The sequence below is a fragment of the Mastigoproctus giganteus genome, chromosome 14, assembly GCF_048544385.1.
Source record: "Mastigoproctus giganteus isolate SK-2022 chromosome 14, ASM4854438v1, whole genome shotgun sequence".
Classification (NCBI taxonomy): Eukaryota; Metazoa; Arthropoda; class Arachnida; order Uropygi; family Thelyphonidae; genus Mastigoproctus; species Mastigoproctus giganteus.
Genome location: NC_143588.1, coordinates 34,099,740 through 34,127,666, shown reverse-complemented (window position 1 = coordinate 34,127,666; position 27,927 = coordinate 34,099,740). Strand labels below are relative to the sequence as shown.

Sequence of the window (27,927 nt, the reverse complement as noted above, 5' to 3'; positions counted from 1 at the left end):
TAAGGGAAAGTCTTGTCTGACAAATTTGATAGGATATTATGATGTGGTTACAAAGGAACTGGATGCAAAAAATAATTTTGATATCATATATTTGGATTTCAGGAAAGCTTTTGACACTGTTGCGCATGGAAGACTATTGTACAAATTGGAGCAGAATGGTATTAAGGGTAAGTTGCTACAATGGATAAAAGGATGGTTAAGTGCAAGAAGACAGAGGGTGGTAATCAATGGGTGCTGCTCTTCTTGGACTAATGTTATTAGTGGAGTCCCACAGGGTTCGGTGTTAGGTCCACTGTTGTTTTGTATATTTATCAATGATATTGATGAAGGTATATCAGGCTTAATGTCGAAGTTTTCAGATGATACAAAGGTTGGCAGGGTTGTTAATGACAGTAATGGCAGGGTGCTACTGCAACAGGATCTAGATAATTTGGGCAGATGGGCTAAGAAGTGGCAACTGAAGTTTAACCTTGACAAATGCAAAGTACTGCATATGGGTAGAAGTAACCCCAGAGAAACGTACCAGCTGTGTGGTACTACACTTAAGGTGGTAGAAAATGAAAAAGACCTGGAAGTAATTGTGCAGGCAGATATGAAATTTTCTGAGCAATGCAGACAGACTGCCAGGGTAGGTCATGGGGTTTTGTCAATGATATATAGGAATTTTGCTAGCAGGAAAAAGGAGATAATTATCCCTCTGTATAAGGCAATGGTCAGGCCACGCCTTGAGTACTGCATATAGGTCTGGAAGCCTCATTTTAGGAAGGATGTAGATTTACTTGAGCATGTACAGAGAAGGGCAACAAGATTGGTGAGGGGAATGAAGGGATCCTCTTATCAAGAGAGGCTTAAGTTCTGCAAATTGCAGTGGCTGGAGACTAGGCACCTGCGCGGTGATCTGATTGAGGTGTATAAAGCCTCGAATGGGTTCAGCACGCTGAATTCTGATGGGATCCTTCCACTTGTTCAGATTACGAACCTAAGGGGGCATAAATTCAAATTAGCCAGCGGGTGGTTAATTGCTGGAACAAACTTCTATCTGTCGTTGTGGAAGTCGATAGGCTGAATAAATTTAAGAGGAACTGGACAGGCATTTGGAGGGAATGGTGTGTTTTTTTTTTTTTTTTTTGGCTGATGCTGCATAAGCTCATACATTTGCTTTCTTGCATCACATGCCACTACTACTACTACTAATAGGTGACAAACTTTATCCTGTTTTGTACTTCTTAATCATTTTCATCTTCATATCTAAATCAATTTTGTTTCATTTCCTGGCACTACCACCACTTGCAGTTTTTGTTGTTCTATTTTTGCATTCCAAAACATAAATTAGCATTAGTTCAGGCATATGATGCAAGAATGCAAGCTTATAGAGCATCAGCCAAAAAAAAACCCCTTCCCATTTCACCCAGTCATTCTACATGTTTCTCTAGTTTACCCTTTTTATTTAACCTATCTATTTAAGCTATCAACTTCCACAAGAGGTGGAAGTCTGTTCTAGCAATCAACTACCCGCTGGCTAAAAGCAAACTTCTGCATACCTATTCTACAACTGTCTTTCCTCAATTTGAATCTGTGCCCCTTCAGGTTCTTAATTCTGAAACATCCCATCAGCATTGAGTCTGCTCAAACCATTCAAGACCTTATTCACCTCAATCAGATCACCTCGTAGGTGCCTAGTTTCCAGATGCTGGAACTTGTGCAACTTAAGCCTCTCTTGGTAAGAGCACTCCTTTGTTCCTCTCACCAATCTTGTTGCCCTTATCCGTACTTGTTCTAGCAACTCTACATCCTTTCTAAAATGAGGCCGCCAGACCTGTGCACAGTAATCTAAGTGTGGCCTGACCATTGCCTTATACAATGGAATAATCATATCCCTACTAGCCAAATTCTATATATCATTGATAAGACTCCATAACCTGCTCTGGCAGAATGTCTGCACTGCTTAGCAAACTTCATATTTGACTGCACAATTACTCCCGGGTCCTTTCCACTTCCCTGAGTGTAGTACCACACAGTTGGTACTTTTATCTTCTGTTATTGCTACCCACATGCAATACTTTGCATTTTTCAATGGTAAACTTCACTTGTCACTTCTCAGCCCATTTTCTGAACTTATCTATATCCAGTTGGAGTAGCATACTGTCTTTATTGTAGTAGTAGTGGTAGTAATGGAGGCACGTGATGCAAGAAAGGAAGCATATGATCTTATGTAGCATCAGGCAAAAAGAAAAAAAAAAAACAATTTTACACATCCATTCCCTCTAAAAGTTTGCCCAGTTCCTCCTTGAATTTTTTAAGCTATCAACTTCCACAACTGTCATTAACAACATTGCCAACCTTTGTATCATCATAGAATTTGCTGTTGGTGATATCAGTTGGTCCCACTGTACTGAATTTAAAAACTGTCTGAGACCACTGTAGTCTCCTTTACAAAAGCAAAAACTCTTCTCTTTACTCCTGTTGGTAATTATATCTTTAAGTAAATCCCACATCTCCACACTGTGATCACTGCCATCTAGTGGTTCCTTTAGCTGCAAATTCTTAATGCATGAATAATCACTGTTGATAATCAGATCAAGATTATTACTCCCTCTGGCTACCTATCGAACATGCTTCTGTAGATCATTCATCCAATAAATCCAAAAAAGTCTTGCTAGTGTTGTGAGTGAGCAATCCACAAGTTCCAATCAATATCTGGAAAGTTTAAAATCCCCCATTACAAGACATTCCAATTTACTGGGCCACTCTATTTCTCTGCACAACTTTTCGTTGTACTTATCAGAGTCATTAGGCCTATAACACAAACCTCCTCTCATTTTCTCTTTCTCAGTGTTTATATCACACCAAACAAACTCAACGTACATTGGACTGTCCACCCATGTCAACTGGATGCACTTCCTTAGATTTTGGGTTTCTTAACTAGCAGCATAATCCCTAATCCCTTCTTATCCTTTCTGTACACATTGTACTTCTGAAATTCCAATATATTTCTGCTTATATCTGTGTGACATTGTGTCTCTGATATCCCAATAATATCTGCCTTTGATTTCTTGATCAGCACTTCAAATTCTTCAAATGTATGTGCTATACTTCTAGGATTGGTGTAACATGCAAGTATACACGCACCTGTTCTTACTCTTAGTTACTCTAACACAGCCAATGTATTTACTTGTTCCATGACGACTTCCAACAGATCTTGAAATCCCTAGCAATTTGCTCTCTAGGCTGCAGCTCATTACAATAGAAGCGGTGCAAGTATCACTTTCGCCTCTGCCTACAGCTACTGTTAATCTTTTAGTCTGTGAATCCCCCGCAAGCCAGCAGTTTTCCGACCCACCTAACAATGCCTCGATATCATAAGCAAATATTCATGCACCCTTTCTGTTTAAGTATATTCCATTCTTGTAGAAGCAGTCTCTCCTGTTAACGAGCGCAGACCACGCTGAAAAAATTTCTTCCCAGTGAGCCTTGCACAATCTCTCCAGGGTCGAATTAATTGACATTTACTACTATCTAGAGAGAAGTTTTAAAAGAAAAGATATAAACAATTTGAACTGGTGCATGCCACTGAAGTAAAAAGGATTTTTAAGTATGTGTTCACATTGGCTGTCTTTGGTTAATCTTCTGCTGCTTGTATGACATGTAAATGACACCACTATTTCCAATGTTTCTGTTAATTTTTTTTTTTTAATTTGTAAATGAAATCAAATCCTCTCATGTACTTTTGAACCAATATACTCTTAACTGTTTATACAGTATTTTCTGTATATACTATGAATTACAAGACATTAAGTAATTCTATCCTCACTTATGCAGAAAGTCTGTTTATGTTTCTCTTTTCTGACTTGAATAAAGCAATTGCTTGTTTTTAAATGTTATGTCAACTTTTTAAAATCCAAACATAGCTCTTCAATTTAACATGACTAACATGAGGTTATTACTTCTAGATATATTAAAGGACAAATGCAGGGCCGTGCCGTGCTGTGATACAGAGAGGCGGCCGCATCAGGCGGCACCGTAAGAGGGTGGCATAAGCAGCAAAATCAAAATACAATTTGAACCATTAAGGGGTGGCATTTCGAAGACTTGCATCATACTGAGAAAATCTACCGCACAGCCCTGGACAAATGTGTAAATTTATTTTACCAACAGTTTTCAAATCCTCCATTTTCATTATAGAAATTGTTTACCCTAGCAGACTAAACCAGAATAATGAGTCTGACTTAGTTATAAGTATTTCTTTCTGCCAAGCCCATGGAGAATCTAAAACAAGTGATTTTGTTCTTTTTTTCAGTGAGGAACTTTATGGCTGCATGACTACATGGTGCACATTTCTGTTTAAAAATTATATTATTATAAATGCTGGGGTAGCACAAATTTCATCACTTGGCAGTGCATCATTTTCAACTTTGGTATTTTTTTTTGAGGACACATACTTGGTGTCACTAAAGATAAAGAAAGAGATGTTTTGTAGCATTGGTTCTGTTAATTTCAGTGTGTGAATGTTCCGAACACTATTATGAAATAAGAAAAAACTTTATATACAGTGATGCTTTGTTGGGTAACTGAGAAGTGCATAAGGATGCTTGAAATATAATAAATTATTTGAAGTCAATTTAACAATTCCTCAGAACCATGCCGATTATGAGAGAATATTTAACTAGGTTTAAAAAAAAAAGCAGTTATTCTCTTTCTGGTGAAGCTTTGGAAATGCTTTTGATAGACAAGTTTGAACAGCAGTGCCCTTGTTATAAACAGAACTTTGATTCAGCATTTCAAGAGGGCAATGTCTGCAAGTCTTTCTTAAAGCAGTCAAAATCAATTGTCTAATTCCATGGTATCCAACCCACAGGCCAGATAAGGCCCCTGAGTGATTTGTATATGGCCTGCACAGAAAGTGAACTGAAACAGCATTTTAGGGAATTGTACAGGCATGCAAGCATCAAGTCAACTGTATCAAACATGAAAATGTAGTCCAGTGCAATCATATGTATGCTGAATACAATTGTATGTTTTACTCTTTTCATACTGTAAAATTCTACTATTTTGATATAACTTTTTCATTGTATTGAATTAAAAAATCATCCTTAAAAATGTTCCGAAAGAGGAAAGTCAATTTGGAGTGCCTTGTTTTTAATCAGAGGTGGACCGAATACTATTTCTTCATTGAGTACAACGAAAAAGGAGTGGCACGTAAGGAGACTGTGTCAGTTTTAAAGAATATATTTTAAAACAACACTATGATTCCAAGCATAAATCTTATGATCTATATAAAGGAGGGTTGCAAAAAGAAAAGTGTTCATAGTTATAAAACAATTTAAGCAAACAACAAAACATGCTGAAAATGTATCAATCAAGAAATTTGTCTGCTGGAAATGGCAGTTATCAAGTTGTATTTGATCGCTTTTGAAAGTAAACCGTTCAGTGGTGGTGAATTTGTTAAACCTTGTTTGTGAAACAAGTTGTGGAAATTTGTCCGGAGAAACGCACAATGATACAAGGTATTAGTTTGTCTCAACAAACAGTTGTGCGAAAAGTAGAAGATATTAGAAAGAATTTGTTCGAACAACTTTTGGAAAACATAAAATAAATGAAATATTTTAGTGTGGCACTGGATGACAGTACTAATGCTAATGACACAACCCAACTCCTTATCTTCATATGTGGAATTAATGATAATTTTGTACCAGTTGAAGATTTAGCTAATCTACAGAGGAATAACTACAAGCGAAAATCTTTTTGAAAATTTTTGCCAAAAAAAACCTGGTATGGAGTCGCAACCAAGTGCAAAAAATATGATTGGTAAAAACATTGGTCATATTATGGGTAGAATAATCAAGAAAAATATAGATATCAGAGCTGAACCACAGAATGGAATTCATTGCATTGTGTATCAAGAAGCTTTCTTTGTGGGAAAGTAACCAAGTTTAACCTTGACAAATGCAAAGTACTGCATATGGGTAGAAGAAACCCCAGAGAACACATTATGAATGGGGTTATTTCAACTGTAAATTTTATAAGACCGCATGGCCTTAATCACCGTATGTTTCAACAGTTTCTTTCAGAAATTGAAGCTGAATATGAAGATAGAATTTTACAAAGTATAGTGAGATGGCTCAGTCTTAGTCATGACAAAGTGTTATATCATTTCTTTAAACTGCATCATGAAATTAATATTTTTATGACAGAAAAAGGGAACCAATAAAACAATTATCAAATACGCAATGGCTGTTTTATCTTGCAGTTCTTACAGACATTTCTAGTCATTTAAGTGCTCTTAATTTAAAACTACAGAGGAAAGAAAAATTGGTCTCTGATTTGTATGGTGACATCAAATCATTTCAGAATAAGTTATTATTATTTAAATCCTAAATTGAGCAAGGCAATTTAGTTCACTTTGAATGTTGTACCGAGCTAAAAGAGAAACACATATTTCCACAAAATCATTGCCTCTCGTTATTACAATTACTTTTTGATGAGTTTGAAAGTCTATTTGCTGATAGGGATCCCATGAAAAGTCTTTTTCATGTGATCATATATCAGCAAACCATTTAACATTTACAGCAAAATACAATCCCAGCTTGCAACTTGAAATTATTGATCTTCAAGCCAAAACATTTAAATCAATCAAAAATAAGTATATAGACTGCGAAAATAAACTACTTGGTTTGTACAAATAGTTTATTTTCGCCTAACCTATCTAAAGATTTCCTAACCTAACCTGAAGATTTTCCACGAATAAAAGAAAATGCCATGAAAATGACTATTTTGTTCGGATCAAGGTATGATTGCGAGCAAATTTTTTTCATGCATGAAATCAAATAAAAATTTAAAAAGAAACAATAACATATGAGTATCTTCTTTCCATATTGAAAATTGGGGTCACAAATATTGAACAGTTATCTAAAAATATCAACCATCTAAGTTTTGTTTAGTAAATGTTATTGTAAATGTTTGTAATAACTGAGAGCAAAGTGGAGGAGAAATTGTTGAAGTTAAACATAAGAAAAGCACCTGGGGTGGTTGGGATCAATCCAGTTATATTAAAGGAGGCGGCAAAGCAACAAACCCTTAGCCATAATTATGAGAGCTTCCTTGGACTCAGGGGAGGTTCCCACGGACTGGAGATGTGCAAATGTATCCCCAATTCACAAAGAGGGATCGAAGGGTGACACGAGTAATTACAGACCAGCAGTTAGTTTAACTTCTGTTCCGGGTAAAATAATGGAGTCGCTGGTTAAAGTTGCATTGCAGGATCATCTAGACAGGACTGCAGCAATAATTCAGACACAGCATGGGTTCGTTAAGGGAAAGTCTTGTCTGACAAATTTGATAGGAAATTATGATGTGGTTACAAAGGAACTGGATGCAAAAAATAATTTTGATATCATATATTTGTATTTCAGGAAAGCTTTTGACACTGTTGCACATGAAAGACTATTGTACAAATTGGAGCAGAATGGTATTAAGGGTAAGTTGCTACAATGGATAAAAGGATGGTTAAGTGGGAGAAGACAGAGGGTGGTAATCAATGGGTGCTGCCCTTCGTGGACTAATGTTATTAGCGGAGTCCCACAGGGTTCTGTGTTGGATCCTCTGTTGTTTTGTATATTTATCAATGATATTGATGAAGGTATATCAGGCTTAATGTTGAAGTTTGCAGATGATACAAAGGTTGGCAGGGTTGTTAATGGCAGTGTGCTACTGCAACAGGATCTAGATAATTTGGGCAGATGGGCTAAGAAGTGGCAACTGAAGTTTAACCTTGACAAATGCAAAGTACTGCATATGGGTAGAAATAACCCCAGAGAAATGTATTAACTGTGTGGTACTACACTTAATGTGGTAGAAAATGAAAAAGACCTGGGAGTAATTGTGCAGTCAGATATGAAGTTTTCTGACCAATGCAGACAGGCTGCCAGGGCAGGTCATGGGGTTTTGTCAATGATATATAGGAATTTTGCTAGCAGGGAAAAGGAGGTGATTGTCCCTCTGTATAAGGCAATGGTCAGGCCACGCTTTGAGTACTGCGTACAGGTCTGGAGGCCTCATTTTAGGAAGGATGTAGATTTACTTGAGCGTGTACAGAGAAGGGATCCTCTTACCAAGAGAAGCTTAAGTTCTGCAAATTGCAGTGGCTGGAGACTAGGCACCTGTTTCGTGTCTAGTCTCCTGATTGAGGTGTATAAGGCCTTGAATGGGTTAAGCACGCTGAAAATTGTGTGGAAATTTGCCTTTAGCCAGCGGGTGGTTAATTGCTGGAACAAACTTCCATCTGTTGTTGTGGAAGTTGATAGGTTAAATAAATTTAAGGAGGAACTGGACAGGCATTTGGAGGGAATGGTGTGATTTTTTTTTTTTTTTTTTGGCTGATGCTGCATAAGCTCATACACTTGCTTTCTTGCATCACATGCCACTACTACTATTACCCCTGATGGTAGTTACATCAGCACACTGTGATCACTGACACCTAATGGTTCCTTTATCTGCAATATACTAATTAGAGAAAATTAGTCTGGTTGCAGTTTACTTCAAATATGCTGCAGTAATGTCTGTTGACATTAAAGGAAAATATTGCAGATAAAAGAACCTACTGGAAGAAAATTATTGTTCCTTCGTTTGATAACCTGAAAATGAACTTGGGTGTCAGTTATTGCAGGAACTGAAATATGCAGGTGTAATACACTGTTTTGTCAGATTATAAAGCCAAGTTAAATCTAGAAACATTACATGTCTTCTCATTTTTATGTTATTCTTCTCTTTGTCATTTTTCCATTCTTAGGTCATTTTTAGGCACTTTAGTTTGCAAGCTTAAGGCTCCTATTTTGTATGTCCATCGATGCACCTGTGTGCATTAACTTGAATCCCAATGGAGGAATTTTCATAAAATTTTAGATTTGGCTCTTTTAGAAAATCTTACATAGCCATTCCAAACTTCATTAAAATTGGAAGGATAGCAATATGGCAATTATTATTTCTTTGTTCATCTGTATGTAATAACTACTCTCATGAAATTTTATACAGTAGCACATTTGCTACAGTAGCTTTAGCACATTTGTTGACCCTACCCAAATTTCTTTGGAATCAGACCAATGAAAATCTAACACATTACAGTCTTGTGCAAGAATGTGGAATTATGGTAAATATGCCTGCCAAAGTAGGAGTTACAGAAGAAACAGGAATAGTATGGAAATTCAAACTAGGCACAAGAAACATGGGAGGAGAGTAGCATGTCCATTTCTGCAGAGATAATCAATTGATACAATTGACACATTTTTCCCTCAATCACAAAGAAGGCTGCATACCTGGAAGGTTCTACTCCTGGAGAAAACCCTGCCAGAAGCAAACATGAATTGACCACAGTCCAATAATGATTAAGATTAACCATAAACTGAAAAAATAGATACAAGTAAGATATATTCTACACAAAGGATTGATAAGAGATAAAAAGTAAACTTAATGAAGAAATAAATGAAAAATTTAACATACTAAACAAGTTTGGAAAAAAAAAAAAAAAAAACTCTACAGATTGAATTATAAAAACCATATGAAAGAAGACTAAGAACTACTTGTGAACCTCTTTGAAATGGATTTAGAAAAATTAAATTTTTTTTTTTTTTTTTTAAAGTACGAAAGCAAAACTTGATGATAGAAGTTGTACTCTTATTAATGGAAGAGAGAAATAAACCTAAATTAGAGAATAGTGGCAATATAAGAGTAGACAAGAGGATCAAGCAAGAATGCAGAAAAGCATAAGGCAACTGAATAAATGTTTGTTTATTTGGGATTTAGGAGCATTAGCAACTAAGGCCATATTTCTCCGGGGATATGCGGTGGTCTCCCTGACCTTTCCGCATCCTCCGTATTTGGTGGTCACGGGCTCAAACCCCCGCCTAATCAAGAAGCATGTGCTACGCACTGCTGCTCCTGCCCACCTGGCTATGGAGGTGGCTTGAATAAATGTAAAGAAGATGAAGATTTTAAGAGGAACTTCAAAACAAGGAAAATGCTCAAAAATTATATGAAATATCTTGAAACAGGCCTATGGGGCTGGGAATTTCCATACTATAATAATTAATGATAAACACCAGCCAGGAATTAAACTAAAAATTTACTATACAATGAAATAATATACAATGAAATGTGATGCAAATAAAATAAAAACACTGATTAAATTATAGTTAAAATATACAGGCATACCTCGAATAACGAATAGGATGCGTTCCACGAAATTACTTCGTTAAGCGAAACTTCGTTTTCAGAGGTAAAAATACTATGGCCAGAATAGGAATACGTTCCTACCTAAAGAAAATGAAAAGCTTTTTTTTTCGAACAAAGAAAAGTTTTATTAAATAAACAGTCAACTTACATACAAAGTGAAATCACATTTTAAAATACGAGTCTAAAGTTGTTGTTTATGCTCTTTTTCTCTTTCATTTAACAATTGCCTATACGGAGTTATTCCATTTAACACTGATCGCTTAACAATAACACTTCTTCCTAAATCAGGATCATTTTCACTAAAAAATTTAAAACGTTTTCAATGTCATTTAAGCACCTTTTTAAATCTTTGGTTGTTAAGACTTTTTCGGCAGGAACTTCTTTAACCTCGTCTTCATTATCTTTGTCTTCGTTGCTAACAAGGTTTTCTAAATCTTCCACTGAAAAACCATCATCTTCTGCATTCAATAAATTTCTAACATCCTCTTCATCGACATTTTCGAAACCTATTGATTGAGCCATCTGGATAACTTCATTTCTAATTTCTTGGATGTTATTTTCTTCTTCTAGTACAACTTCTGGCCATATTTTGCGCCAAATTCCATTTAAGCATTTCTTAGTGATTTCTTTCCAAGAACTATCAATGTTTTCAATTGAGTTTTTAATGGTGTAGTTTTTCCAAAAGGTTTTAACTGTCATTTCCTCTTTATCCTCTAGTTCAGTTAAACTGCTTAATGTTCGACGCAGATAATAAGCTTTAAATGATGCTATTACTCCCTGATCCAATGGTTGAATCAGGGAAGTTGTGTTTGCTGGAAGAAACACAACTTTGACAGGAATGCATGTGTCCAACGTGTTAAGATCAGTAGGATGTCCCGGAGCATTGTCTAACAACAAAAGAGCTTTTTCTTCAAAGTTGTTTTTTTTTTGACAATACCGTTTTACTTCAGGACAAAAGTGGTTAACAAACCAATCAGTAAATAACTCCTTGGTAACCCACGCTTTTCTATTTGCTTTCCATATTACAGGTAAATTCATTTTTATGTTACCTTTTAACACCCTCGGATTTTCTGAATGGTAAACTAATAACAATTTTAATTTATAATCGCCAGAGGCATTTGATCCAAAGAGTAACGTTAAACGGTCTTTGGCTGCTTTGAACCCAGCAGCTGATTTTTCTTCAATAGAAATGAAGCTTTTTGTTGGTAGCCGTTTCCAGAACAAACCGCTTTCGTCAACATTGAACACCAAATTTGGAAAATTTTGACGTTCAATGATTTCCTTTAGTTTTTCTGGAAACTTATTTGCAGCTTCTCCTGTTAATTTTACACTATGAATCCTGGCCCGTTTTTTAAATTTCTCGAACCAACCACGAGAAGCCCCAAAGGTTTCCGTAATTTCTTCAATTTGTTTAGATTTCAGGTGATTAAACTGCAATATTTTTTTTATGTTAAATGGGGCTTGAAATTGCGGACTTCGTTATATCGAAGCTTCGTTATCAGAGGTAACGTTAACCGAGGTATGCCTGTAGTTAAAAACAATAAAATTAATTAAAATAAACTAGGTTAAAAGCGATAAAACAATGAAACCTGGAGCTTTCGGAGAACTGCCGTCTCCTTCTTCAACAGCATACTACTAGTGCTAAGACACATCCTTAAGTAGCCGGTCCATGGCACTCATGCACGTGATCATCAGACACATGATCTACATTCTCCATGCGCGTATCGGAAATGGAAGTGGCTCGGGAGCGTGTCAAACAGAAACGGTCATCCCTTCTGAGGACAACTGCCTCAAACAGGGGGTGTAAACGGATCCCCCTGTCCCTATTAATAGTATTGTGACTGGATGAACCGATTCGCAAGCTCTCGAGCCACTTGCATTCCCAAAATCCATGGGCGCGGTCGGTAATGACCGCGTCTTCAGGGGAGATCCGATGCTGCTTTTCCCAGAAATGCTCTGCCACAGCAGACCTCGCATAGTTAGCAGTCTTGATAGCGGTCGTGTGTTCCCCCAGACGGTCCTTTAAACATCGGCCCGTTTCCCCCACGTAACACTCCTCACAATCCGGGCACTTAATCTCGTAGACCACATTGCTAGTATGGTCCTGGGCTACGGGATCTTTAACTTGGGATATCACTGTGTGCAACCTCCGACCCGGAAGTTGCACACAGCGAGTCTGGCACTCCCGCAATGCCCGTACAATACGTTCTGAAAGGCCCGGATAGTAAGGAACGTATGCAGTAGCCACAGGGGCAGGCCACTCCCTACGATTGGACTCAACCCTATGAATATATTTGTCCAAGACCCTCTGGGGGTATCCACATTTCCTGAGGTCTGCCGTGACTTTGCAAATTTCTATTTCCTTTTCTTCAGGGGTACTACAGTGGGTCCCCACCCTATTCAGCAATGCCCTGGCTACACTGTTCTTATGATGACAAGCCTGTGCTGAGCTATAATGAACAAATTGGCCACGGCACATAGGCTTTCTATAGATCGTTGTTTTTAATCTAGATCCATCTCTGCTCACCAAGACATCCAGAAACGGGAGGGACCCAGCTTCTTCCACCTCCGAGGTAAATTGTATAAATATGGAAAAGCTGTTGAGCAAATTGAGCACCTCATCTTCCTTTCCCTTTTTTAAAATAGTGATTGGATGAAAATTGGATGAAAACTGGATGAACCGATTCGCAAGCTCTCGAACGCAAGCGCTCGAGAGCTTGCGAATCGGTTCATCCAGTCACAATACTATTAATAGGGACAGGGGGATCCGTTTACACCCCCTGTTTGAGGCAGTTGTCCTCAGAAGGGATGACCGTTTCTGTTTGACACGCTCCCGAGCCACTTCCATTTTTGATACGCGCATGGAGAATGTAGATCATGTGTATGATGATCACGTGCATGAGTGCCATGGACCGGCTACTTAAGGATGTGTCTTAGCACTAGTAGTATGCTGTTGAAGAAGGAGACGGCAGTTCTCCGAAAGCTCCAGGTTTCATTGTTTTATCGCTTTTAACCTAGTTTATTTTAATTAATTTTATTGTTTTTAACTATAATTTAATCAGTGTTTTTATTTTATTTGCATCACATTTCATTGTATATTATTTCATTGTATAGTAAATTTTTAGTTTAATTCCTGGCTGGTGTTTATCATTAATTATTATAGTAATTATATGAAATATCTGTCTCTAAAAAACAACTGTGTAAAAGATACTCAGAAAATTCTACAAGAAAAAGAAGATATCTCGAGTAGATAAGTTGAATACATACAGGAACTATATGATGGTGACAGAGAAAATTATAAAACAGAAATAATGAAGGCCCTTTAGGAAGCCATAAAAGTTAAAGTCAACCACGAAAAACTGATAAAACATCTTCAAGATATAGAAATTGATGGAAAATATCTGAAATTAATTACTATCATTTACTGGATCCAGGAATCATAATGATTTAAGATCATAAGCCAGCTGAAAATAGGATGTAAAAAGGAGTTAGATAAAGATGTAAGATATGCTGATGATACTACACTACTAGCTGAGAATGAAAAGCGTTCTAATTTATCAAAATGATGGACACACAACAAAAGTGGTGTCCATCGAAATAGAAGATACTCAAAAAGAAGAATAGACATAAATGTTGAAATAAAGGAGCAAGTTGATAATTTTATCTATCATGGATGCAAGGTAGATAGATATGTCAAAAAGAAAAACTTATCATCCCAAGACCTTGATGTAAAAATCAGGCTAAGGATCAATAAATGCTTTACTTGGTCTGTGCTCTCTTATGGAGCAGATATGGACATTAAGAAAAAAATATGGAAAATAAAATAAATGCATTTGAAATGTGACCATATCAGAAAATGATGCAAATATTATAGAAAAGAAAACTAAGATATGGTAAATACCAATACACTGATAAACACATTAAGAAGAAGGACAATAATGTGTGTGGGACATCTGATAAAAAAAAAATGATACAAAATCTGCTAATGGATGGGAAAATAGAAGGGAAAAGAGGATGGTTGCCCCAGGCTGAGGTACGAATAATTTGCAGATTGACTGAAAAGAGAAAAGAATGGTGATCCCAGAAAACAACCTCCTGGAAGGAGATGAAAACGATGGATGGATTTGTAACAGTATCACTTTGTTCCACTGAAGAGAATTTAAAATTGTTTAAGACCAATGCAATCATCTTTGTCAAAGCAAAATGCCTTCCTCTTATTCTTGACAAGTTATATCTTTAAATAAATTGCACATCAATAAACTATGATCAGTGCACCCTTTACATAATAGTAGTTAATTATATTGGTCAGTTATGATCTGCCTTTAAGATATCCATGCTCTGATTGCTTGCTTCATTCTTATTTAAATTATACTCTGTCAGAAGTCAAATTTACAATCTGTGATTACTAATTTTAAGCTTCAAACCATCTTAGCATTAGCATTAGTAGAGGCATCTGATGGAAGAAAGCAAGCTTATGCAGCATCAGCCAAAAAAAAAAAAAATAAAGTAAAATAAATAAATAAAAAAATAACCACTTCCACTTCACCCATCTGTTCGTTCGAAATACCTGTCCAGCTGAGCCTTAAACTTATTTAGGCTATCAACTTCCACGACAAGAGACGGAAGTCTGTTCCACCAACCAACCACCCGCTGGCTAAAGGCAAATTTCCGCACATCTATCCTACATCTGTCTTTCCTCAATTTGAATTTATGCCCTCTCAGGTGATTATTCTGAGCAAGCTCAAACCATTCAAGGCTTTGTACACCTCTATCAGATCACCTCGCTGGTGCCTAGTCTCCAGACACTGTAATTCGCAAAACTTAATCCTTTCTTCGTAAGAGCACCTATTTGTTCCATTCACTAATCCAGCAGCTCTACATCCTTCTTGAAATGAGGCCTCCAGGCCTGTATACAGTACTCTAGGTGTGGCCTGACCATTGCCTTATACAAGGGAATAATCACCTCCTTATCCCTGCTAGAAAAATTCCTATATATCATTGACAATACACCATGAGCTACTCTTGCAGCCCATCTGCACTGCTCAGAGAACTTCATATCTGCCTGCACAACCACCCCCAGGTCCTTTTTATTCTCTACCACTGACAGTGTAGTACCACAGAGTTGATACGTTGCTCTGGGGTTGCTGTTTCCCATATGTAGTACTTTACATTTGTCAATGTTAAACTTCATTTGCCGCCTCTCAGCCCATCTGTTCAACCTTTCCAGATCCTGTTGCAGCAGCATAGTGTCAGTAGTGTCCTTGACAACCCTGCCAACCTTCGTATCGTCTGCAAACTTGGACATTAAGCTTGATATACCATCATCAATATCATTTATAAATACAGAAAACAATAAAGGACCCAACACTGAGCCCTGAGGGACTCCACTAATAACATTAATCCACGACGAGCAGTGTCCATTGATTACCACTCTCTGTCTTCTCCCTCTCAGCCACCCCTTTATCCACAGCAGCAATTTGCCTCCAATGCCACACTGCTCCAATTTGTGCAGCAGTCTGCCATGTGCAACAGTATCAAAAGCCTCTCTAAGATCCAAGTATATAATATCAAAGTTATTCCCTGCATCCAGTTCTTTTGTGACTGCATCATAGTATCCAATCAAATTGGTCAGGTAAGACTTCCCCCTTAACAAAACCATGCTGTGTCCGAGCTATAACTGAAGTGTTGTCTAGATGATCCTGCAGTGCTTCTTTAACCAGTGCCTCCATTAATTTTCCAGGAACAAAAGTTAAACTCACAGGTCTATAATAACTTGTGTCAACCTTTGATCCTCCCTTGTGAATTGGAGTCACATTTGCACATCTCCAGTCCATAGGTACCTCCCCTGAGTCCAAAGAAGCTCTCATAATTATGGCTAAGGGTTTGCTTACTTCCTTTGCTGCCTCCTTTAATATAACTGGATAGATCCCATCCACCCCAGGTGCCTTTCTTGTGTTTATCTTCAACAATTTCTCCTCCACTTTACTCTCAGTTATTACAAGATTCTCTAGCTTACTGCTAGAGTTGAATACACCTCTGGCATTCCCCTCGATGAATAACTCCTCATGTGTGAATGTCGATGCAAAATATTCATTTAGTTTCTTAGCTACCTGAGCAGGGTCATCAACAGTTGACCCATCGATATCAAGTGGACCAATCTGATTCATCCCCTTCCTTCTAGAGTTTACATAAGTAAAGAATTCTTTGCTGTTTTTCTTCGCATCCCTTGCCAGGGATCTCTCGTAATCTGCCTTCGTCTGCTAAACCTCCTTTGTAACTTGGTTACAGATCAACTTGTATCTATCATAGGCTTCTGTGTCATGTGTTAATTTGTATGTATCCCATGCATTTTTCTTCTCTGCCATATGCCTCATTAGTTCATCTGACATACATTTTGGCCTAAACCTTGAACAATATTTCTTAGTTGGTATGTAAAGCCTAGTAGCTTCCAAGATAAGTTCTTGGAATGCTTCCCATTTTGAATTTGCTGTTGGTAACATCATCAGTTGATCCCACTGTATAGAATTTAAATACTGTCTCAGTCCATCGTAGTCGCCTTTACAAAAGCAATACCCCTTCCCTGTACCCCTAATGGTAGTTACCTCTTTGAGTAACTCCTACTTCAGAACACTGTGATCACTGCCACCTAGTGGTTCATTTATCTGCAGATTCTTAATGCATGAAGAATCACTACTGATAATCAAATCAAGAGTATTACTCCCTCTAGTTGCCTCCTGAACATGCTGATGTAGAAAACAATCATCCAATAAATCCACAAAAGCCTTGCTAGTGTGTGAGTGACCAGCCCCCAAATTCCAGTCAATATCTGGGAAATTAAAATCCCCCATTATAAGACTTTCTGATTTACTGGCCCACTCTATTTCTCTGTACAGTTTCTTATTATACTCATCAGGCCTATAGCACACTCCTACTCTCAATTTTGATCTCCCAATGCTTATGTCACACCAAACTGACTCGACACTGCACTGTCCAGCAATGTCGACTGGCTTCACTTCCTTGGATTTTATGTGTTTCTTAACTAATAGCATAACCCCTCCTCCCTTCGTATCCTTTCTGCGGACATTGTACTCCCCAAATTCCAGTTCTGCATTCCTTATATCTGTGTCGCACCACGTCTCTGAAATCCCAACAATATCTGCCTTTGATGTTTTGAGCAATACCTCAAATTCACCAAATTTATTTACTAAACTCCTAGCATTGGCGTACATGCAAGTATACCTGCACCTGCTCTTCCTCTTAGCCACCCTAACACAACCCATGTGTTCACTTGTACCCCCATGATTCCCAGAAGTCTCTGAAATATCCTGCATCTTATTTTCCAGGCTGCTGCTCATTCCAATAGGAGTGCAAGAATCACTTTCTCCTCTGCCAGTGGCTACTGTTAATCTATTAGTCCTTGTATCCCCCCAATCTAGCAGTTTTCCGACCCACCTAACACTGCCTCGATAGCATCAGCAAACATTCTTGCACCCTTTCTATTTAAGTGTATCCCATCCTTGTAGAAGCAGTCTCTCCTGTTAACAAGTACAGACCAGACTGAAAAAAATTCTACCCCTTGAGCCTTGCACAATCTTTCCAGGGCCGAATTGATCGACAGGGCTCTCATCATATACTCCCTCCTATCGTGTCTGGGCAGAATTGCAGACACTTTCAAATTCAACCCTAATTCACGGCTTTTTTTCATCAGTGACTTGTACTTGTTAAGTAATTCCGCCGGTCTCCTACTCTTAATATCATTAGTGCCAACGTGTACAACTATATCACCTTTTATGCCCTTAAAAGATGATATCCGCTCTACAACGTCTTCAACCTTTGCCCCTGCAGACATACCTTGGTCCTCTTCCACCTATCCTTTTTACAAAGTATGTTCCCCGTTTCCCTGACAATAGAGTCACCAACAACTACTAGTTCCTTTGGGACCAGCGCATTCTGCCTTGGGGGCTGCCGCTGTGTTGCGTGATGACCAAGTGCAAGCTCTGGCATTGGTGTGGGCAGCTGAGAGCTTGATGGGCCCCTCACATTTAATCCTTCGAGGGCATCCACCCTGTCCTTCAAGCTCTCATATAGGCCCATAACAACGCTGAGTTGTCGCCTGATTTCCTTACACTCATTGCATAGCACACATACAAAGACATCCCCCATGGCAGTGTCATGTCCCATACCTGACTGCTCCGCAAACATCAAGCAAATAGTGCATCTTAAAAGGCTGTGATTCAGAGGGCAACTGTCCCCCTCAGTTCTCCCCTGAGCCACAGCATTCCCATTAGCTTGAGCCTTTTGCTTTGTTTGCTCGGTTTGATTAATCCTATTGCTTCTTTTAATATAACTGGATAGATTCAATATACCCAGGGTTCTTTGTTAAATTTTATCTGCAATAATTTTTTTTCCCTAGCTTCTTTCAGCTATCATAAAATCCGTTAACTTGTAGTTAGTATTGGACAGACATCTGCAAATGGCAACTCTAAAAACTTAACTAAATATTATATGAATGTAAATATTATATTATCATATAGTTGCAATCAGGACCTAATGATGAAATTGTATCAACAGTTTCTGGCAGAAAAGGTTTAGGCAGGTTGAGTTCTTTCATGATGAGTCTTGTAATAGTAGTAAACCAATCATGAAATTCCCTTTTTATTTTTTAATGTTATTATAAAATATTGGTGTAAATACACCATAGTGAACTCATAATGAAAAATTACATAAGTAGTGTAAAGGTATCGATTTAATTGTATCTCATATTGTGACTACCTTCACAACGAGTTACCATGTATTGCACTACCTTGAATAAGTAACACTTCACTAATAGAGAAGACTACTGTTACTTATTCTCAATAGGCGCCAACCACCCAGATGGCACCATTTCAAGGTTTATTTGGCCTATCCTTTGTGGGTGGGCAGGTACCCTGGTGTTGCAACCATGCCAACCCAGTTGTGAAGTTGTTTCCACAATAGGAGTAAATACGCCATATTTTATAATGTAATAAACAAGTTCACTATGGTGTATTTATGCTGATATTTTAAACTCATAATATATTATGCCTTGAACATTTATATTTTATTTAAGTATTATCTTCCACACCTTTAAGCATCTCTCATATTGTGGAAATAACTTCTCAACTGGGCTGGCATGATTGCAACACAGGGTGCCCACCCACCAAGGATAGGCCAGTAAGCCTTGAAATGGTGCCGTCTGGGTGGTGCCCATTGAGAATAAGTAACAGTAGTCTTCTCTATTAGTGAAGCGTTACTTATTCGAAGTAGTGCAATACATGGGAACTCATGAAGGTAGTTACAATACGAGATACAATAAAATCAGTGCCGTAGTTTTTCATTATGAGTTCACTATAGTATATTTACATCGATATTTTATAGCGTATTTTAAACTCGTATTATATTATGCCTTAAGCATTTATATTTTATTTCAGTATTATAGCCTTGTACTTTAGATGAGCAAAAATAGCAACCATCTCTCTGACATCTTAGTTTATGCCAGAACTATGGAATATATGGATTTTTTTCCTTTCCTTGAAAAAAGTCTCTAGATTCCAATATTTTCAAGCATTCAACATCCATTTGACAAATCTTGTGTGGTGCCTATTATCTTGGTCATCAAATATCCTGAAGTAGAGCTCTTTACTTTTAACATTCCTTCAGTCTTTTCACAATAAAGATGCCAAAATTATAGGAAAAAAAAGATTTCAGGTTTATTTGGTGCAGCTTCTATTTCCAGCTTACAAACACAGAAATAATTTCTGTACATTTTCATAGAAAAAAATTTAAAAAGCCATATGACATTTTATGAAAATTCTGTGATAAAGAAAAATGGATATCGCTTTTGAACTCAATGAATGGATTACAGTTAATCCCTGACTTACATAAATTTTATTGGTAAAGATTTTTGTATACTTTTTAAGAGTGAAGTCAGTGAAGGAACAATAAGTTTTTATTTTCATTCCCATACAAACTATGTTGGATAATTACCTACAGCATAACTAGAGTTAACATCTCATTTTCTGCTTTAAAAATTCTGGAATTTGAGACAGGTGAACTATGTCGAAGCACTTCAGAGAAACCCCCAACAGCATTCAAGTCATATGGACCGTGTCCCACCTGCTATTTCTTTGGAGAATTACACTCTCCAGCCCTTTGTCTCTACATCCTTTCCTTCCCTTCTTTCTGAATTGTAGTCAGTTCAGTTTTGTCTGAGAGCTTTTGTTCACATTTTGTATGTAACATTTGTTACACTAGTTATTGTGGTGGTTAAAATTCACGTTGTCCTACCATTGTCAACGACTTCACATCAAACTGTCATCGTGTAGTGCATGCTTCATTCACATGTTGTTAAGGTGTGACAGCATCTCTTGTAACTTAACTCTGTGAAGTTCTTTCTAGAAAATTTCATTTTGACCGTTATCATGGTGCCACCTAAGAGAATAAGTGAAAGCGGTGCTACTTCACTGCTGTTCCCAGATAAAGTTTTTAATTGTTATGGTATGTAACTATTTTTCTTCATTCTTCTGAACATATTATGTAGTTTTTGTAATTTTGGCACATCAGGAAAAAAATAGCAATATTTTATTAGTCATTTCCAAGTTACGTAAGTATCCCGGAATGCATCTCTTACATATGTCGGGGAAAGACTACTTACTAATAGGCACATACACTCCTCCTCCCGGTGCCTCCATAGCCAGGTGGGAAGGAGCAGCAGTGCATAGCACAGGCTTCTTGATTAGACCGGGGTTCGAGCCCGTCGCCACCAAATACGGAGGATGTGGAAAGGTCAGGGAATGACCACCGCATATCCCGGAGCAGTATGGCCTTAGTTGCTAATGCTCCTAAAAACCAAATAACTAACTAACTAACATACACTCCTGGCCATAAGTACTGCAAGATGACAAAAATTAGGTATTCTAGCTATTTTTACTGTGCTTACTCATCATTATTCATGTAAAACTGCATTGATATCATAAATTTTACTTTGTAGAAGCAATACAGAATGAATTTTATAAAATTTTGAATTATCCTTACATTTTATTGTAGTAGCATATATCGTTCCAAATAAGAATATTGTACTTCTCAGTATGTTGCACAGTGTATAATTACAGACGACTAGAGTACTGTAAAAACATGATAAAAATCAAGGTGGAATGCATTTAAATTATAAACTGTGCATTAAACATTTTTTGGGCAACCTTTATCTTTAATAATAGTGTTTGGAATAACTCTATAGCAATTTCATGATGCCATACTTTAATAATGGTTTCCATAAGCTCAATCTTATTTTTTGGATGGTGTTGAGAAATTTTTCTGCCAATTTCCATTCAAAAGTTCTCCACTGGATTAATAACAGATGAATTTCCGGGCCATGGAAATGCCTGGTAAAAGAAATGCCAAAAATGGCATTTCTTTTATCTATTACAGCATATAGGTTAGTGCAAAAGCATCATTTTAATGTAGCCATCTACCAAAGTACTTAAATTAATTAATTTAATTGGCATTGTTTTTGTTACATCACATATTGTGAATTGCCTTCATGAGTTGCCATAGTACTGCACTATCTTGAATAAGTAACACTTCACCAGTGAAGAAGAAGATTATGTACTGTTACTTATTCTTGGCAGGTACCACCATCAAGACGGCACCGTTTCAAAGCTTGTTGTCGGTGGGTAGGCAGGCACCCTGGTGTTGCAATACTGACAACCTAGTTATGGAATATAACTTCACAATATGAGAGATGCCTGATGGTGCGCACAGATATAGACAATAAAATATTTAAGGGCAAGCCCTCATGCTACAAGGTAGAATGACTAACATATAACCAAAACGATGCCGATTTAATTAATTAATTTAACTACTTTGGTAGATGGCTACGTTAAAATTATGCTTTTGCACTAACCTATATGTTAGTCATTCTACCTCGTAGCATGAGGCCTTTGCCTTTAAATATTTTATAGTCTATATCGCTGCACTCCATCACCCAGTTATGAAATATAACTGTGAAGTTATTTCATAACTGGGTTGTCACTATTGCAACACCTAGGTACCTGCCCACCCACCGAGGAGACGCCTACAAGCTTTGAAAGGTGCAATATGGTCATAGCAGCCCTTGCGGCAATAAATCCCACTCCAACAACAAGCTTTGAAATGGTACCTGCTGAGAATAAGTAACAGTAGTCTTATCTACTGGTGAAGTGTTACTTATTCAAGGTAGTGCAATACCATGGCAACTCGTGAAGGCATTTCACAATATGAGATATAACCAAAACAATGCCAATTTAATTAATTAATTTAATTACTTTGGTAGATGGCTACGTTAAAATGATGCTTTTTCACTAACCTATATGTTAGTCATTCTACATCGTAGCATGAGGCTTTTGCCCTTAAATATTTTATAGCCTAATATTACAGTTAATTTATTTAGAGATGTTAATTAAAATTAAATGGAAAACAAAATAAAATATGAAAAATTAGATTCTTAGCTGGGTCATGGTGCTAAATGTTGCTGGAAAATCCATTCTGATGATGGGAAATGGTCATTTTCAATGTGGAGAAGTAGGACTCAATATACTCTTCTGCATTCATTGTATTTTTAAAGCCATTTGTGCTTTATTTTTATTTCTTTTGTGGCAAACTAGTAATGGTGTATCTTACTGCAGCAAAAAGCAACTTTTCCCTCTGAAAATAACTTTTCTCCATTGATCAACAGACCAGTTTTTGTGGTATTGGCTCAAGTTAGATGTTTTTTTATCATAGCTTTACACAAAAGAGGCTTCTTCTTCTTGGGTCTACAGGCTTTCTTTTCTGTTGAAACCAGTTATCAGCAAACAGTCCTGCTGCCTATGTCAACTGAAGTATACCATTTCAAGTCACCTGCAAGTGCTGTTGGAAGCAAAACAATTCTTATGACATAACCTTTTTAGAATTCTGTCCTCCCGAGCAGAAGAAATCATAGGACTGCCACGTCTAGCCTTCCTTTCTATAGCTCCTACTTCCCTAAATCATTTCAACAATCTGAAATGATAGCTTCTGAAATTGACACTGGTTAGCTATTCTTGCATTAGTAATGTCCTCATTGTGCATCAGTATAACAGCTTTACATTTTAATTGAGCCATTTGAACAGAAATTAGTGAAACCCTCTATCCTTAACACCCAACTTTCACTGTTGACTGACCTATTTATAACTCAAAAGTAAGGAAGATGTAATAGTGTGCAATATGGAAAAATATGTTTTAACCAAAAATTTCATTTTTTTAAAAAAATATTCTGAAATTATATTATTTTAAAGATGAAATGCACAAGGCATAATAACATATGGGTTTAAATAACTATATAACTTCAGTGTGGATACACCATAGTTTACCCTTAAATTAAACTATGTACGTAGTGTAAAGGCATCATGTTTAATTGTATCTCATATTGTGGCTACCTACCATTTCCATCATTGGACATTACTAATGCCAGGTATTGCACTATTTCGAATAAGTAACACTTCTGTAGTTGAGAAGACTACTGTTATTTATTCTCAGATGGATACCACCACCACTCTGATGGTACCATTTCAAAGCTGTTGGCCTATCATTGGTGGGTGGGCAGATACCCTGATAATGCAAACATGCCATCATGAGATACAATTAAACACGATGCCTTTACACTACATACGTAGTTTCATTTATTGGTAAACAATGGTGTATCCACACTAATGTTATATAGTTATTTAAACCCATGTTATTATGCCTTTTGCATTTCATCTTTAAAATACATTATCATTTGGCATCTCTCATATTGGGGAATCACTTCGCAACTGTGATTACATGTTTGCATTACCAGGGTACCTGCCAGCCCACCAATGATAGGCCAACAGCTTTGAAACAGTGCTGTCTGGGTGGCAGTAACCACTGAGAATAAATAACAGTAGTATTCTCTACTAGAGAAGCGTTACTTATTCAAAGTAGTGCAATACCTGGTATCTCGTTGTGAAGGTAGCCACAATATGAGATACAGTTAATCACGATGCCTTTACACTATGTATGTAGTTTAATTAATGGGTAAACTATGGTGTATCCACACCAATGTTATATAGAAATTGTATTATATATTAATACTTTTGGCCAGGAGTGTACAATTAGCAAGACTTTAAAGCCCTTGTAATTCTGCATTTATTGGAACTCATTTTTTTATAAACTTCTTTTATATTTTTAAAACAATTAGAAACCACCAGTTTTACTCTAGATGCCAAATGTATATTGAGTCCCTATAGTTAGTTTTCTACAGGGGCAGGCTGTATGGTTTCATTCATTTCTGAATGAAGTTTTGAAAAACAAAAACTTTTTACATAATGCTTTTAGAAATTAATTTCTTTTAATTTTGAGTTGATTGCCAACATTCGATTAACTTGTTACAAATCAAACAAGAATTTTAAAAAAAAACTTTAAAAAATTATAAAATATTTAAAAAATGAACTTGTTATTCCACTAACCTCCTCTGGGCCTATTTATTTATCTCTTAATTTGATTTTGTAAACGTGGGACTATAGTGAGGGAATTACCTCACTATAGTCCCACAGAGTTCGGTGTTGGGTCCACTGTTGTTTTGTATATTTATCAATGATATTGATGAAGTTATATCAGGCTTGATATCAAAGTTTGCAGATGATACAAAGGTTGCCTTTAGCCAGCGGGTGGTTAATTGCTGGAACAAACTTCCATCTGTCGTGGAAGTCGATAGGTTGAATAAATTTAAGGAGGAACTGGACAGGCATTTGGAGGGAATGGTGTGATTTTTTTTTTTTTTGGCTGATGCTGCATAAGCTCATACACATGCTTTCTTGCATCACATGCTGCTGCCACTACTACTACTACCACCTTGTTTATAAACTTGATTTATGTACAAATGACTTTCACATGCATGTTTAGACATGTGGATCAGTGCAAGATTTAGGTCTGAGCCAAAGCATCCATGTCTTGGGGCTTTGCTGTTTCCTTTGTGAAAATAAAATTTTCTCATTACTATTTTGGGAGCTCCTCACCTGATATGGCTTACAGTTTCACCTGTCTAAGTCTGGCCCTGATCAATAGGTCAGTGAATTATTTCAGTAGAAACCATTATCATTTGTTGGATAACTTCTAATTAAATGTTGGTGCATGTCTTAGGAGCTTTGGATACTTCATTTTGCCATATAATATAAGCATTTGTTTCTGCCTTTATCCTCTTTCCATTTGAATAACCCTTATGTACATTTGTGCTCCCGTATTTGCTGATTTGTTACCCCCACAGAAAAAAAAACGAAAAAACTTAACATGTACTACTCACATGTCCAATATGATGTCTTCCTTTATTTTTTATGATGTTGATTTTAAATCGAATAGCTTCCCTTTATTTTTTACTATGTCGCATATGGTTTGGCCACCAACATTATAATGGCTCTTTAGAGATTTAACGGATGCACCATTTTCAAACTTTCGAATAATTTCAAAGCACAATTCTTGCGTTTGCCCATCATTTTTATGATTTCCAAAAAAAAATTCTGACATCCCTGACATAAATAACGAAACAAAATTTGTCCTTTTGCGGTGCGACGGAACACAATAATCGATGCGACGCGCTAAATCAAACTAAACATTTGGTCTCTCTCTTTTTTTTTTGTTTTGAGCGGTAGGTGTGAGAACAGCAGGGGTTGCAAGATAATAGGTACACTAATCTCCCAATGACAACTTGTAATGCCGGTTCTTGTCGCTTATTTACGACTTGCAAAATATCTCTTTATGCCTATTCTAGTTATTTGAATTTTATGATTTCTGGTTGATTTTTTTTTTTTTTTTTTTAAATTTGGAGTCATGAAGTGTCCAGGTTAATCCAATCTCGGTAAATCAAGAGTCTGCTGTACTTTATTATTACTGTATTTAACGTTGGTAATGTCTTACCGTGCATTTAATTTATCAATTATGATTTTCTTGTACATACGTATGTATGCACGTATGTACAAGAAAATCATGTTATATATGGGGTCAGCATCTGTTCGCTTATATCTGCGGTTTCAGCCATCCACGGTAGATTTTGGAATGTATCCCCCGTGGATATGGGGGGGGGTCCTTACTGTATTCTATTCTTATTCCTTTAGAAAATGACTGATTCATAACAAAAAAATAAATAAAAATTTCATAGTTTATCAGTTAAATTAAGGATTTGTGTTGCACTGTTAATTTGGAGTTATATCCCCACCAGTACTCAGTAAATGGAGAACAAAAAATGTTTTCTATTAGCATTATTATATTATTACTTAATTTTTGCACTTCTTTTTTCAGAGGATTGCTTTACAAATCATCTACAGACTGCCTTTTAAAAACTATAAAGATGGAAGGTTTTATGGCATTATACAAAGGATTTATACCTATCTGGACAAGAATGGTAAATGTTTTTTTTTTATAGCAGTGATATACAAGCATATTTCATTATTTCTTGTTAAATCATTCTTCAAAAATGTGATGAATCATCGTCAAAAAAAAAAAAAAAAAAAAAACACAAAAAAAGTGTGAATAAAAGTTTTAAAGCGACAGAAATTTAGCATATCAACAGTATCTTTTGCAGAAGTTTGCCTTCAGCCAATAGGCAGTTGATTGTTGGAACAAGGTTCCACTGATCATTGTGGAAGTGGACAAACTATTTGAGAGGAATGGACAGATGAAATGGGAATTTTTTTCCTTCTTTTTTTTTTTCTTTTCTGATGCTGTATAACCTTACTTTCTCACATCATTTACTAATATTGATACTAATATTAAACCTGGTGTATTTCTGAAATACTTCATAGCAGGTTAGTTTTTGAAATAATTTTTATTTATTTATTTTTTTAATTTTAATACACTAAACCAGTGGTTTTCAACCTTTTTTTAATAATGGCTCCCCTACTCAATTTTCTGCCTGTTAGATCCGATTCTCTCCGTGTGTGTGTGTAATATTAAAAAAAATATATGTTATATGATAGTTATTACAATAATATAGTTTAAAAAATTATATTTCATAATACAAATTATATATACACAGTATATAATTTATTCTTTATATAGAGATATTACGTAAACATATAAATTTAAAAAAAAAAAAAAAAAAAGTTTAAGTAACTTAAATCCAAATTACATGGCACCACTGGAATGTTGTTGCGCACCCCGGTTGAAAACCACTGCACTAATTCCTATAGGTTATAATATGACCTATAGGAATTCATGTAGGTTAGTTTATTTTTGTGTTTAGATAAGTATTTGGAAAGAAAGTTACAGATTAACATTCAGATAGCCTTTGTTATCGATTTAGCAAGAATTTCTTAGGGTTTTGTTTAGCAGCCTAAATTTAACTTCACTAAGGGTTAAAGTTTAATCAACAGTTTAATTGTGATACTTTGTTAATTTAAATTCTCTATTATATTGTAAATTTCAATTTTGTAAAGTACAGATACTATCGTAGTTACGACAGTTGCATATATGAAATTTAAAAAAAAAAACAAATTTTGAGTCCTAACAATAAGACACACACTTACTGATGACAATGCACATCTCGCGCTTAGTACAGTGTAGGCCTGGCTACTCTCAGTATGACCTAGTCTCTCTCTCTGTAGTTCAAAGCTAGTGAATATTATCATTGTGTGATTCCCAAACTTTTTGTTTCCTCGGGAACCAAACAACCCTTCA

At 36.5% G+C, this 27,927-nt stretch overlaps 1 protein-coding gene across 2 annotated transcripts in view; it reads left to right on the top strand.

The window, feature by feature from the left end:
- The window catches only part of LOC150075058 (mitochondrial uncoupling protein 4-like), a 308,741-nt gene that overhangs the window by 256,710 nt on the left and 24,104 nt on the right, over positions 1 to 27,927 (top strand). For both annotated transcript variants that reach the window (XM_090388936.1, XM_090388935.1), the window contains one exon: positions 26,551 to 26,653. In XM_090388936.1, coding sequence (XP_090245062.1) covers positions 26,551 to 26,653 — 103 coding nt within the window. The remainder of the gene's footprint in view (positions 1 to 26,550; positions 26,654 to 27,927) is intronic.